Source organism: Zeus faber (assembly GCF_960531495.2).
Source record: "Zeus faber genome assembly, chromosome: 2".
Lineage (NCBI taxonomy): Eukaryota > Metazoa > Chordata > Actinopteri > Zeiformes > Zeidae > Zeus > Zeus faber.
The window spans coordinates 18,500,687-18,516,738 of record NC_137189.1 but is presented as its reverse complement, the minus strand read 5'-3'; the positions used below and the strand labels follow the sequence as shown (position 1 = coordinate 18,516,738).

At 41.6% G+C, this 16,052-nt stretch overlaps 1 protein-coding gene across 1 annotated transcript in view; it reads left to right on the top strand.

Moving 5' to 3' along the window:
- Window positions 1–16,052, top strand: part of ezrb (ezrin b) — a 37,116-nt gene that overhangs the window by 11,325 nt on the left and 9,739 nt on the right. The window contains exons 4-9 of the mRNA XM_080024214.1: window positions 3,613–3,708; window positions 6,525–6,799; window positions 8,632–8,715; window positions 8,817–8,963; window positions 12,811–12,907; window positions 13,337–13,500. Of these exons, the coding sequence (XP_079880340.1) occupies window positions 3,613–3,708; window positions 6,525–6,799; window positions 8,632–8,715; window positions 8,817–8,963; window positions 12,811–12,907; window positions 13,337–13,500 (863 nt within the window). The remainder of the gene's footprint in view (window positions 1–3,612; window positions 3,709–6,524; window positions 6,800–8,631; window positions 8,716–8,816; window positions 8,964–12,810; window positions 12,908–13,336; window positions 13,501–16,052) is intronic.

Here is a 16,052-nt window from a genome sequence, read left to right as displayed (position 1 = left end):
GTTTCCCTTCTATCTGGCCATCTTCTATCCATCTTTGTTTCTCATCTTGCACCGCATTCAGAATTTCATAGCGGAGAGCAACCATAAAATGTGTGATTGTGAATGAGACATCACCCCCGCCAGCTAGACTAGAGATGTGTGTTTAGATAAAAAGCAAGTGACGCAACATAGAAACCCCCCCTTTCCATTCTGTTTGTCCTTATTCACAATGGATGCTTGGTCAATGGTAAAAGACCTGTTTCCAGTAGACCCCCACCCGCCCACTGCTTCGTCTTTGTTCATTTCCCTGTTTGGGGCCCTGTCTGGCTGCGCCCCTCCCTTCCCCTCCTCAGACCAGAGGATGCAGTCAGTAGCGGCACAGAGGCATTCCTCTCCCTTGACCACAGGGCCCTGGCTCCAATAAAGGCAGTGAGAAACTCTCACTTTCTCTCTGTCTGGCTGGTAGACGTCATGAGGCTGTGAGATGAGCCAGCTGTTCCTATGCGGAGGCAGCACGTGCCGGGCAATACGAAAAGCAGCTGCTGGGGAACTCCCCATACACCCTCATGAATGCTGGGAATTAAAGGAGGGGCAGGGGTAAAGTAGCTGGTTGACAGCACCCTGTCGAAAAAGATGGACTCTCAAAGATTTCAGCATAGATGACCTGAGTGCTAATGTTTGACTCAGGTCAGAATGATGCAAACCCACAGCCTCTGCTCATAACTCTTAAACTCTCTCAAGCGCAACTTGACTCCAACACACAATTCCTGACACTTGACACCTGACACAATAAATTTAATCTTTATTAATTAATAAGTTATATGCTTATTGATTGTTACAAGCATTATGAAACCATAGTTTGCGCCTATGCCTCAGGCTGGGTACCCATTTTGTCCAATGTGTTTGTATGTCAGTTGATTAGTCTGTACATTTACAGTACTGTACATACTGTACATGGCAATATGACCAAACTGTGCTTAATGTGTTTATACATGGAAATGCTAGCATGAAGGTACAGCAAGCCCTCCGTGAGAGAAAAGCAATCCTTCATTAAGATATCAATTTGGAAAGCCCACTCTTTTGCACTGCTCACTCTCTGTGGACCCCAAAGCACAACCGCCGTGAAAGGGCCAATTGTGTTCCGGGCACTTAGGAGTTTTATTACAGGTGAGGTCCAGGCTGAAGTGCTCTCCTATTTCAGCCCCACTAGTGCTTGTTGTTTGCGCTAAATAATATCCATCAGTAAAGGTCCTTGAATCTGAGCCGTTGATCTCTACACCCACAGGCTAGCCTACCCTGTATTTAGTATCAGTTAGACTTGGGCCGATATCCAATAATATTGAATATCCGATATTTGCCCAGTAACAAAAGATTGCCTCGCCTGTCCGTCGGAGCAGCAGTGCGCACGGACAAAGCTCATTCACTTGCGCGCACAAGGATATACGTAGACATGTGAGCACAACAGTGAGGAAGCAGAGGGAGGATTTCAACGTCGTGCTGCGCATCTTGCGGATAGTCCGGTGATTAAGTTGCGGCTCCAGGTTATCACTAAGATTATAACTAAGATAACTAATATTATATTATAAAAAATATTATAAAAATGTTTTTTAATAATTGTTATAGAGAGCTGCAAAGTCTCAGGTTTTGATCGTGAGAATCATACATATCAACCAGTTCACATGCTCAGGTGGCACACCTCGTTTTTCTCATGATCACACCCTAGGATCCCAAAATAGGTAAAATTCCTTTTTTAATTTTTATTCTAAGTATATATATATATATATATATATATTTATTATTTGCTTGCACTTGCTTGGTGTTTGTCACTGTTCGCGTGGAGTATGGAAGATCCTTTTGAAACCAAAAAATAGCACTGTGCGTAACTAAAACACTTATCTGCCCCCCCCCCCCAATTTCGGGTGATGGGGGGGGGGTGTTTGATTTAAATTTTCAACCATGGCTGGGGCTTATCAGGTGCAATGGGCTTGGCCTGGAGTGCTTACATGTTGACTGAAACTTCTGGGTGGGGAATTTGAAAGAGATGCATTTGAAAATTGGGCTTGCCACATAATATTATCCAACTAAAATGCTTGAAGACTGGCACTCACAGATATGCACAAAGAAACACATACATATACAAACACACACAATAGCACAGCAACAAACCTTCAAATCATCTGTGCAGTCCTTTTGGAAAATGACTCTGCTGTAAAGGCAGTCATGAAGGGTATCCAGTAATTAAGGGTTCTGTGGGAAGTCAATGGAAACTGTTGCTCCTATTAGAGGACAAGTTCTCAATCCACAACTATGGTTGTTACATTTTTTTACAAATTCCAAATCACTGAATCACAAGTGGCTACACCATATAAAGCCAATAATTACAACAAAATCTCTCCTGGTTACTAACTAGCATTTTGCTCAGGATTTAGTCTAGACTTTAGAATCTCCAGCTATATTAAAGCTATGTTTTTTAATCACTATTTTTAGAGGGATAATTACGCTAGGCCTCAACAATCTCTAGTTTTGACAAAAAGTACCAACACTGTACCTTGTAATACTCTGTAATGCTGCAGACCTCCCCTCTGTTCCAGCACAGCAAAGTCAGAGATAGAATGCTAGTCATAGAGCACACCCTCGTTGTACATTATATTACTCCTCCTCACAAGTCAAACAACAGGACCTCATTGTTTAAGACGAGCCTACTTGTGTGCTGTTGTGTATTGCTACACAGCGGTGAGGACATGCACTGACTAACTTTTCCTCGAAACTGCAAAGAGTTGAGCAATGTAGGAGGGTTCTGAGAATAATGCATGATGTCATTGGATTATTGGTGTAAATTGTTTTTCCCTGGACCCAAATATATTGGTTACATGAGTTAATAGTCAATATTTCAGTATTAGCTTATTGGTTTTGGTTTTGTTTCCAACCCTGTGAGCTCTTTGTTGAAAAAGGCGAGGCTGACCACCGCTAAAAGGTTTCCATGATGATGTAGGACACGCTCTTTACACAAACAAATTTTTCTTGGCTCAAACTGAACTTAATTGGGATATGAAATCAATGGAGGAGAAAGAACACACATGCCAGGTCAATTTGTTCAGTGTTTCCAGAGAAAACATTTGGGCACCTTCCATAAAAGGTCAATCAAACCTGGCATCCTCATCCTGACTGGCCCGTGGGCTCAGGCCTAGGAATGTGTGTCCGACTCTATGAAGGTCACGCCACCAGATTAGCCCGGAACCTGAGTATGTCACTTTAACGTTAGATCTGCAAGGCTTTGCCAACATCTGCAAAGCTCTCAAAGGTCCTTTCACAACTCTGTACTCTACAAGCAGAATAGCACCATGGATTAATTTAATATAAATATATATATATATTTTAGACGGACTACTTAATCTCCTTTTGCGTCTTCCTGGATAAGCAGGTTGTTTGTAGTGAAAGGCCACTGCTTTCATACATGCTATTTCAGACCTGCACATCAGGAAATGAATTCTCCCAAAAATGAAACTGAAACTATACATTGGTCCTGTTCTAAATGTTGAAACTATACATTTCCTGTTCTAAATGTTGAATATTGTGCAACGCAGGTGCAGTTTTGTATGCATATTTTCTGAACCATTCACTTTCTCTTTGTAGGTGGTAAAAACCATTGGCTTACGCGAGGTCTGGTACTTTGGCCTTCAATATATGGATGGCAAAGGATATCTAACCTGGTTAAAACTGGACAAAAAGGTAAGATGCCCTTTTACATTTTTATTTTGTACGATAAAAGTCAGTTCAGTCCATGATATTATTGTAATTATTATATTGGGGGTTTTTTGTACTGATTTGGTATATCAATAAATTATTCAAAATCTAAAATGTTCAAAAAATACATTGAGGCTTTTCCCATATTATTTAGATTTTTGACATTTCATTAACTCAATGGATATTGCTTCTGTCTGATCTGAAGGAAAACATTGGACAGATAGCAAGATTAAAGTTGAAGATTGGAGTTTTGAAATTCCAGCACCCGAATGATTGATAAAATATTAAGAAATATAACACCGCGACATCCACGGCCTCTCATAAAAGTGCTCAAGCACATTCCAACTGCCCACTCGTGCAAATCCATTCCATACAGAGTAAAATACTGTAGCCCCTCTCCAAAAAAAGGGACTGCATTCTTTAGCAAGGCATGTAAAATTTGTGCTCCCATGTTTGCGTTTCACTTAGTCAATCAGTAGCCACCCAATTATGGATGTGTCTATACTCTGGACTGTGGTCATCCTAGTCAGCGTCTGGCATGGTAGCTAATAGTTAAGCCCATTCCGGATTCCACCCTCAGTGGGTGTTGGGCCACTTCAGGCAGTCAGCTGGAGAGGCATTATTATAGGGGTGTGAACTCTCTCTGAACCCCCCTCTTATTCTTCTCCACTGTTGTCCCTGAACAAACACAGATTGCCATAGCCTCCCTCAACTTTTGTTCTCCAGGTGCTAGGTCGCGCTCCCTGCATAGTACAGTATCTGCTGTACCGAGCAGCGCTGCAGCGGAGCTCATCCACCTGTGGAATGAAGTCATGCTTGTATCTAAAATGCTCCAGGAGGTTTCTGTAACTCCCCCCCCCCACCTGCTAGGTATTCTAACTTTGATTCACATTGAATCGGATGGTAGAAATGCACTGTTTTTTTTAGCAATGTATCACGTCCTTTCCATACTCAAAATTCATTTTCTGTGCATTTTAGAATCATAAATATGGGTCAGGGTGAGGGACGAGGCCTCGTCCTGGGTTGGCAGCAGTAAACTGTACTGTGTTTGCTGACGCTGCGCCGAACTGTAGCTCATCAGCACAATGGCTGGCTCAAACTGGAAATTTCCCGTCCTTTTTACAGCTCCATTCTCCCCATCAAGACCGTTGGGTTCCTGTTTTGAAATTAGAGGAAGAGACACGTTGTGTCAACACATGGCCGAGGGTTATTCAGCTGTATTTTCTCTAGCCCATTGTAAAGTCTATGAGGCCCCCCCTCTGCAGACCTGCCAACCTGCATGCATTTTGTGTGCCAACCATGCAATTCCTGGTCAAAATACCAAGAATTGCCAGCTGAAACTATGCAGAAAAAAGTGTGTGTGTGTGTGTGTGTGTATATAAATCAATCAATACAAAACAATACGGTACATTTATTGGGTATTTAAACTACATACCTGGGATTGGACCAGTTGTTACGACCTGTTCTAGATCCCCTCCCTCTCACCTACTCAACATCCACTTATACGCAGCACACTGAGCGCAGCGGTTCTTTATTATCCACCGACGCTGCATTGCTGAGGTAAAATGGGAAGTGGTGGAGTAATAATCACAAAAATGCGTCCGCAATGTTAACATATAAAACGTTGGTAATAGAGATACATAGATCGATTGACTGCTTTTCAACTTGATCGGTCATGACCTGTGACTTGTCCCATTCTGTGCCGGTCAAATTTAATCGCCTGATACTGTGCTGTACTCGTAAAAATGCTCTGATACTCAAACCCGATACAAACATGTAACGTAGTTGCGTAGTTGACGCTCAAAAAAGAGAGCGAAAGAAGCAAAATGTCGGCTGTTTATTGGAGAACTATTCTATTGCCTGCCAATATTCCAAAATTGTGCAGACTGCGTATTTATGAATAAAAATCAGAATTGGCCAAAATCTGAATCAGCAGGTCAGATTTTTTTAAATCGGAATCGGCCAACAAAATTGCAATCGGTGCATCTCTAGTTGGTAAACATGTTCGCTAACTTTACCAGATGCATTTAAAGGGGTATATCCTAATGAGATGAATTTGTACACCGTATACAGATAGTCCTCACCTGTAGTGAATTGGCAGATATGCGAGGACCCGTGTTATTTCACGGTAAGGGGGCGTGGCCATTGCGAACGCTAGTGTAGTGAATACTGACAGACTGCGGGAACGACACTGAGAACGGTGATGAGATGAGATGTATACAGTCCATATAGTATATATAGTGTATATATGATGTATGATACGCAATGAGATGCTTGACACTCAGACGCCGTGGTATTGTACGCAGCGAACAATAGATAGTCCCAACGCTTGTTAAACAGGTAGGTTGTTAAGTGAGGAGTACCTGCATAGTTAGCTGTAGTAGCTAGCATACGATGTGATTAGCCTCGTTATGAGACGGTGTGAATCACTGATGGAGTCATTCAGCTGCAGTCACTCAAACACCACGGAGACTAGGTCTGCCTTTGGGCTCAACACACACAACAAAATCACTCCATCTTTGTTACAACATTGATTTTTTTATATTGTATTCCCAAATAAGGATGTAGGAGAATCAAACTGAAAATGGAACAAACGTTTGAGTTTTAACCAAATAATGCTACTCGCTATTTCATTCAAAAGTAAAGATGCTTTTGACCTCAAAAGTATTTTTTTTTACCACAGTCAAATAAAGTAAAATCAATAGAGGTATTTCTGTGCAGTATTAATACCTCAACTATGAAGTTAGAAACAGTTTTAAGTTTAAAGTTATGTTAATAGTGACTTTGTTTCTCCTCCGCAGGTGTCTTCCCAGGACGTGAAGAAGGAAAATCCACTGCAGTTCAAGTTCCGCGCCAAGTTCTTCCCCGAGGATGTGGCTGAGGAGCTGATCCAGGACATCACCCAGAAGCTCTTCTTCCTGCAGGTGAAGGAGGCCATCCTGAGCGACGAGGTGTACTGCCCGCCCGAGACAGCCGTGCTGCTGGCCTCCTACTCCGTCCAGGCCAAGTTTGCAGACTTCTCCAAGGAGGTCCACCGGCCAGGCTACCTCACCTCCGACCGTCTGCTGCCACAGCGGTGAGTGTGTGCGTCTGTGTGTGTTGTGAATTGTTTTTTTATTTGGAAAGAGGAACAACAGCTCATGTTGTGTCAGAGTACTTACTGTAAAAGACGAGATGAATATCCAGCCCCTTTTAAATGACACCCCTCTGTGTAGGGCCGAACGATTTGGGAAAATAATCAAGTTGCGATTTTTTTTTTTTTAGACCATGCGATTGCAATTTAGTATGCACTTTTTTTATAGTTCCTTACCTTCTGTATTATTCACTTAACACAAGCAATAAATCTTTATAGTATGACCAACACAACATTGCATACAATCAACATATATACTGCTCTTTCCTGTAGGCCAGGCCGCCGTGTTATGAGATGAATTGATGCTTGAATTAAGATGAATAACATATCTTTATTTAACTATTGAATTGTAAAAAGAAAGAATAAAATCTGAAAATTAACAAAAAAAAAATGCAGTGTTTCCGCAGAAATGTATTATTTTTTTTTATAAAAATGTTGCAAGCATACATCCACATACATCCTCTTTGTACGTGCAAGTGAAAGAGCTTTGTCTGTGCGCTCTTATTTTTTTTTTTGGCGCCGCAGGTGCAGGGACAAAAAATGCTCATTAATTTGAAAAGAGGTTTAAAAAAAATAAAAATAAGACGCAGTGTTCTGGAAGAGGCTCAGTCCGGACTCCACAGGCGTTCTGGGCCCTGCCAGCAGCACACGCCCCGCACAGTGCACTGCAGCTCGGGACGGAGCACTGGGTCTCATCGGAGGGCAGTGTGGAGGATTGGTTAAAACAGTTGCTTAATTAGGCGGGGTTTTTTTCTTTTCCATCTTTTGTGTCCGCTTTCTGAAATCTCACAACAAAGGATAAGCTAAACAAGGAGCTAAATAAAAGGACAAATTGTGTAATTATCCCGGAGAAACGAGCCGGCCCACCTCCCTTCTCTGCTCCCCGAAATTGCATTAAATTTAAACTTTTTTTTTTTTTTTTTTTCAGCACTAACCCTAACATTATCGAGTCTTGATTTTCACTTGTTTTTCAATAAGTAACTTTAAGTCCAGTCACATTAAATCATTATACATTTTTTATTTTTTATTTTTTAGTGGAACAAATACAAACAAAATATTTCATACAATTTCATGGATAAAAGAAATGCAGGGGAGCTGTAAGAGCCGTTTTCAATGAGCCGGATCATCCAGCTCGCTGAAAAGAGACAAACTTTTCAACACTACAATAAGTGTGTCCCTTCTCCTCCTCGTGGTGGGGGAGCGACCCATACGGCTCACAGATCAACTCCCTTCTGTTTAACCACCATTTGGACATGGTTTTTGGCCAATGTTGACAGCCCCATTGGTGAGATTGTTTAACATTAAAAAACGTTTTTAATCTCAGCCTTTGCGATTCGAAAATTGCATTCTATTACATTGCAATGTCGTTTTGAATAATTTAATTAATCAAATAATTACTCATCACTTCCCCTGTGCATTATGAGAGTTACACTGGAAAAAATAAGTCATTGGATTGGAGTAAAAAAAAGATGCCTCATGATACAATTCTATATTGACATATTGACATTTTATTATTACATATATATACAATTATATGCAATTGCTACTGACCTTTCAGTATATCATGGAAAAATGGTTGGATAATGGTTGCATAACTTTAAAGTATCAATATTACAATTCATACAATCCAGAAATTGAAATACAATTAGAGAAATAGAATGAAATTGTATCAGGCCTAATCACTATATTTCCTATATCAGCCAGGGGTGTTAGATCCTCGGTCTGCACCAAAGAATGTGTTGTTTGATGGTTCTCTTTGCCTCTATTCTCCACAGTGTTCTGGAGCAGCACAAGCTGTCCAGAGAACAGTGGGAGGAGAGGATCCAGGTGTGGCACGAGGAGCACCGTGGGATGCTCAAGTGAGTCCAATTTTTCTGCACACAAATCACGCCTTCATTCACAGTCGTAGTGAGCCTGAGCCACTGCCTGTACGCCATTGATACGTAATCCATCTTTACAGGGAGGACGCCATGCTCGAGAACCTGAAGATCGCCCAGGACCTGGAGATGTACGGGGTCAACTACTTTGACATCAAGAACAAGAAGGGCACGGAGCTGTGGCTGGGAGTGGATGCCCTGGGCCTCAACATCTACGAGAAGGACGACAAGTAAGCCAAAATGAGAGTGGTGGAGCACTTTTAGTTTGTTTGCTCTGCGACCTATTTTCTGTCCCTCTTATGCCACGGACACACTACATGACTTTTAAAGTTGTCAGATCGCTGTACCGTTCACACTAGGCAACTTTCTGTCTTGTGATCGGGAATCTTGAAGTCGGTTTCACACTACATGACTGATCGGCGACAGGGGGTCACACATCACAAGCTCTTTCACCAGGAGGAATCCCAGATGAGTCTGCCGGGTCTCCAAACTAAGATTTGTCACGAAAACACACAAGAGAAGTAACACCGGAAATGATGCGATACGATGCGCGGGACAGGATTATTTATTTTTTAATTTGATTCTTGATTACTGTAAAAAAAATTATAAAAGCAAAATTAAAAAAAGAAATATATTAAAAACCTAGGGAAGAAAAGTAAAATAAGTATGTTTTGTGTTTCTGGCTGCTACCCCGTTGCACTCCTGTCTCTCCTCCTCGACTCTTCCCTTCCCCCTTACTCCGTGTCTGCTCTCATTGGCTGTAGCTTGTTGTGTCTCTCCTGAGTCGAGCCTTGGCAAGCAGTCGGATCGGGTTGTGAGCACTTCACACCACATGCTTGTCGCTCACGGTAACGCACTATGATTCGCCTCCGATCTGGGGCTTTGATCGTTGATCTCCAAAAACATGTCGGCGAGTGTAAAATTATGCCACAATCACATGGTCTGAACTCGGCATAAGCTGCGAATGAATTGGCTGGTCCAAACAGCAGCTCTGTCTGTTTGCTGATCCAAAGACATGCCCGTGTCATCCCATAATGTCTCCATAGATGATGTGATCCCTTGTAGCAGTATTTCCAAAAAGCTCAAGTGTGTATACAGTCCTGGCTTGAGTGTGTAAGTGTTTTTTTTTTTTATGTTTACTAGCCTGGTTGCTGGGGTGAGGTAGACTGTGCCGTAAGAGGATCAAGCCTATCACAGTTGACTTGCCTTCCAGTCATTGAACCCGTGGCCCCGCAGCAGTGCTGTGTCATAGGGTGCGCAGACTGAGCGCTGCTGCTCACTTGAATCTTGTTTGTTTTTTTGTTTGTAACCCTTTATTTGTTCTGGGAAATCCCAATGAGAACACAAAGGTGCCCCGAGCACAAGACAAGCCAAACAAAACACATGACAGATCAAACAGTGGTAAAGCAATGTTGCTGATTTGATAGAAAACACACACAGATTCATCTGAGTGGAAATTTAAAACGAGAGATTTACAAACATCCATAGGGACTAAACACACAGGATCCCAATAAGATTGAGCTAAATATCTGATTTTCCTCTGAATGGGAATTGTGAGCCGTCCCTGCCGAGTTCTGGCGAAATCAGTGTGGACACTGCATCTGCCTTACTGGAAGAAATGAATACAGCTCCATGGTGCTGCGTTAATGAGAGAGTGTGTCTCCTTCTTTGCCCACACCCCCGAGGACTTGGCCCAAATGGAGCAAAGCTGGAACTGTTATTCCTTTGTACCATTTACTTTTTTTTTAAACCTTTTTTCATTCATGTCCTCAAGAAGTTGTAAAATTTGTATTTAGTTTTTTTTTCTATTTAAGTCAATTTTTGTCAGCAAAGCATTTTCCCACTTCTGTTGTAGATAATCTATCATTGAAGCCGTATTTTAACTTAAACGTCCCATGAGTTCCCCTCAATTTGTCCAAGCGAAGAAAGGAGAGGGGCGGTGTGCAAATCAGTCCGCCCCTCTACAGACTCCCTGGGATCAGCAAAGAAATACCTCTCTTCCACGGTTCCCTCTGCCGTAGCCAAGGCTACGGCAACTGGTTTTTCAAGCTGTTCGGCACGTAAGAATGCGAGGCCAACCTGCCTCCCAGTCTCTAAACACAGTAGTATAATCAAGGCCTGACTGAGGACTCAGCCAGACTCTGATTTGACTCTCTAAACGTTTTGCTGCCCTAGAACCCTACTCTGAATGACCGGCTTGGTTAAACACGCTCTCAGCTGAGCTACAGAATCTGGGGGTCCTCTTCAGGGTTCATCCGTTTTTACTCATTGACATGATGGTCCCAAATCCTTGGAGAAATAGCAGAAACATCTCAGATTTCTATTTTTGTGCTGGCTGTGCCACCAGCTAGACAGAAACACTGAGCTTGGAGGTCTAGGTCTGTATATTGAGATATTGACATTTTATCAATAATGAGAATTGCGACCAACTTTTCAGTATGACATCTGATTCCAAATTATTTCACCAAACAAATTTTAAAGTCAGAATCAGAGGCAGTTTGTTTTGGCAGGTACATTTACATGAACTAGGAATTTGTTCTGGTAAAGTTTGGTTTGTTTCTCCACATACAACTACCATTAAAAAAGCTTAACAGTCTGAAAAAAAAGTTATTAAAAAATCTTAATTATCTAATATATATAAATAGCTAAATGATAAAAAAAAATATAGAAAACAGAATATAGTGAGATATTTAAAAATATACAGAATTATACAAAATTCCATCTAATACAGAAATTAAATATTGAAATTAATTTGTGACTATGGTGGTCTGCATGACTATTACTAACTAATATTAAACATTTTTAATTGATTCTGAATTTTTTTTTAACTTAGCCCTGCCTTTTACGCACATGAGGTGTGCTCAGACGTTTGAGGGATTTCAGAGACTGCTACTGATGGTCAAAAGTAATCATTTATAATGCAGTGCTGAGGCTCAGGAGAATTTCCAGAAACCCCATGTCTCCAGCCGTCACCTGCAATAACACAGGTCTGGCGATAAAGCACGACTTTCATGAAATTCAAGGTAGAGACAATGAAGTGCTTAGATAGCATCCACATTCTTTCCACAATTCCACAGGCGTGTGTCAGGGTCCATAAATGATTGAAATTCCAGTTGAGGCGGTACGGCTTTCAGTGTTTCAGTGTGAGCTGGATCAGCTCTGCGACTACATTGCAACAAAATTGGTTTGTTAAGAGTTTACAGTACTATTTGTGTGTGTGTGTGCTGCTGTGGTGCACCTAATGAGATCGGCATCCACTCAGTGTATCAGGCACAACAGAGGCAAGCCGGACACGCCCTTAATTCATTACTCCTACTTGTAATGCTTGTACAGAAAGGTCCACATTCACAATCGACGCAGAGTGAGTTTCAGTGTGACGGGGCAGAGGAGCTTACATGTCTATGACTTCCCGAACAATGTAACTAACCACATTCTTATTGTGTAAAATAAAAATAAAAACGCTGTTTTTAAATACCTAATGCTACCTGGTGAAATAACGGATAAATACAGAAAAAGAATGTACCCAACTTGAGTTTGAATGTTATCAGTTGGGCTGGGTACTGGGCAGGATCTCAGGATTTGATTCGATTTTCATTCAAAGGGTTAAGATCGATTCGATTTTATCCATTTAATCCGAAATTGATGAGATGGCCACGCATGATTCTATATCAATATATTGAAATTTGATATATTAAAATTGTAACGCAATAAAACATTTCCAGAATCACTTTTACGACATAGATTATGCCAGGGAAAGGTGAATTGAATCCAGCATAGTTGGAAATAGACGCTTATAATAGTAGATGACTATGAAATTAATAATGAATATTGATAGATACTAGATATAATAGGTATACTAAAATAAATAATAGACTATGAGACTAAGATTATATTAGATTTTAATCAATAAAGACCACAATGAAAGTTGATTGTATTTGTTTTGCGTCCTTGACAATGAAAAGATAGTGCTTAAAAAGTACTACAATGAGCCCTGAGAATTGAATCGGAGGTTGACTTTTTTTTTAACCCAGCCCTTATTATCTGAATATTGTTTGTGTCGTGTGGCTGCTCCAACAGACTGACCCCAAAGATTGGCTTCCCCTGGAGTGAGATCAGGAACATTTCCTTCAACGATAAGAAGTTCATCATCAAGCCCATCGACAAAAAGGCTCCGGTGAGTAGGACGCCTGCACTACACGAACAAGGGCCGGATATGCTTTTCAGCCCTAATCTGACCTATCCCTCCTTCAGCTCCATCAAACCTTGGCTACGGTTCAGGCGTTGCCTGTTCTGACAGTTTTAATGCAGACACACACACACACACACACACACACACACACACACACACACACACACACACACACACACACACACACACACACATTGTCCCTGTGGTTTCTATAGACCTTTATCTCTGCACCTAAAGCTGTTTCACCTTACAGTGAAAGTACTCGCCATAGGTGCTGTCAGCAGTACTCTACCCGCTTCTGCTCGCAGACACCCTTTACCCACTCCACCCCCTACTCTTCCTCCTTCATGCTTCCCTCATTATCACTGCCGACCATTAAATTTCTCTCTCTCTCTCTGTCTCGCTTACTCTCAGGATTTTGTGTTCTACGCGCCTCGCCTGCGCATAAACAAGCGCATCCTGCAGCTGTGCATGGGCAACCACGAGCTGTACATGCGACGACGCAAGCCGGACACCATCGAGGTGCAGCAGATGAAGGCCCAGGCCAGGGAGGAGAAGCACCAGAAGCAGATGGAGAGGTACAGTTTGGCAGCCTCTACCCTTCCCAGCATAGAGTATTTAAGAGTATTTTAGTATTTCAGTAAGTCCTGTAGAGCTCATCATTTTTTTATGCCTAGTCACTCTCCCAGGAAATTGTGATTTTGCATGATTTTATTGGGAAATATTGGGAAATTAAAGATAATTCTTAAATAATACTCGCCGCATGTCAACCAATTAGAGCACCACGATGGCAACGTCAATGATTAGCTCAAAAAAGTGGTATGGCCCGTCAATGTTTTGGTTTAAATGTATGAATTGGTTGAATAGACAAACTTTCCTTCTCTGAAAGCATAATAGTAAATAATTTGTTAAATAGTTTCTGGTCTGGTTTGGTGTGATGCGTAGGTATTCAATAAGTTGCTGCTCAGTAGTAGAACAGGATTGTAACTTTGACGTCCCCTGCTGTTGCCCCCGGCGCTGGGAGAATCACACCTTTTGGATTTGACACTAAAGAGCCACGGTTGCTTTACACCTTAGGCCTGAGGCACATCTCTTTGACTTTCACCTTGTTTTTTCACAATACATTTTTTAATTGTTTGTCAATCCAACCAGTAATTTACACATAAGGTATAATGAGTAAGGGTGTAACGATTCATTGATATAAATCCGAAACCGGTTTTAACGTTCAAGATGCAACTACATCGATATGGGCGGAACCTGAATGTACCAAAAACTGATCGATGTCCTGATTCTGAAGTTACAAACCGGTTGACTGAAGCTTTGCTGATAATTCTACTTTAGTATAAAACAAGCTGCTGGGGAGATTCACCGATCTGACATTACAAGTCATGTTACTTTCAAAACAATAATTATTTGTTTTTTTTGGAGAAATGGGGAATGGGACACACAGTGGACTGGAGATCGCTTCCTCTCCATTATGCAGTCAACTGTCCTGATCCAAGACAGAGCGGGACGGTCCCTTAGTTGGGTTTAAAATTTTTGTTTCATACGACTGAAACTAACGAAAATTAATTGTTCTAAAATAAAAATGCTAGATGAGTGGAGTAGGACGCTTTGTGACATCATCATCCAACTCCTTATGCGCAAGCTGCGTAGTGTAGACTCCATCGCTCTGTAGTGGTTACAAACTGTGCGTGTGTGTAGGTGTCTGTGTATTGTCTTACCTGCTTGATGTCGACGGGGCTGTTCGATGGATTCTTTTTTTTTTTTTTAAATGAGGGCTTCTGTTCACATCTAACTCTGTGTTTAATGCAGCATCCTGTCCCTCCTTAATTTGCGTGATTCAAGGTTGTAACATACAAACTATGAGTTTCCAAAATGTGTTTCAAGTACTCAAAACAAATCGAAAAACTAGGACATGGATAGTTATAAATAATCATAGAAAAACGTCACCACATCATTGTTGCCTCACATAGCATAAAACAGTAGCGCTTCCGTCACTGCGTCGTCATTGAGTGTGCAGCTCTATTTCCACAGTCAACATGGTGCGTTATAAAAATGAGAAGTTCTGGTTTACAGACAAACATGGACGGTTAAAGACAGGAGGGTTGCACTGTGTAGATGACATAGTGGTTGCTCCGCAAGACGAGCAACCAGAAGACGAATGACCGGGGGAGCTGATGCGACATTCAACGTAAACTCGGATAATCGGGCTGTGTTTCAGAGAACTGTACTGTAAACTGTAAAACGCACCAAAGACGACTAAACTGGACCCTGTGTATTGCTGCCTGCAGCTTTATTTTTTTATTATTTTTATTCTTCTTTTTTCCCCGACTGTTAAGCTTTTTATTTTTTTTATGCTTATGATCTGCACTGAAGTGCACCAACCCTCACCGTAAAAAATTCCTAGTACATGTAAATGTACCTGGCAAAAATAAAAGGGTTCTGATTCCAAGTGGCATTGCTAAGTAACACGACTTGTAACGTTCGATCGATGAGTTCCGCAGCAGCTTCGTTACTAACGTAGAATTAGCAGCAAAGCTTTAGTCAACCGATTTGTAACTTGAACAAACAGTTAATATAACATTTTGATCGATCCAGAGGTCCCCGTATCGATGTAGACGCATCTTTAACATTAAAACCAGTTTCCGATTCGTTTCAGTGAATTGTTACGCCCCTAGAGCTTTCAATTTGAATTTGTCCATCCTAGAAGGGATGCGCGGTCCCTTTTCAAGACCAAAAGGTTGAACTTTCTTTGATGTGCAGGTAAAATCCACTACCTGGACTGTTTGCGCGGAAAGTGAATTGATCCCTAAATACTGGTGTCAGCTATTGCCGTTGCGCTGGCGTCTGTCATGCGCAGCTGTTCAAACACGGTGATGCAACCAGCAGCAGCAGGAGAATCAGACAACCCGTCACCAGTGGAAGACGCCAAGCGCTCGCACACGGTAGCTCATGGGGGTCGGCGTTAAAGATGCATCCATAGTATTTTATCAGAATAACCAAAATGATCCTCCTTCTCCCTGGGCTCTACTTCTGCTGTCCCATAAACATCACAGTTCCACTACAAAGCGGAGGAATGATTTGGAAAGAGGTTCTAAAGTTATACATACATGAAACTGAATTGAGT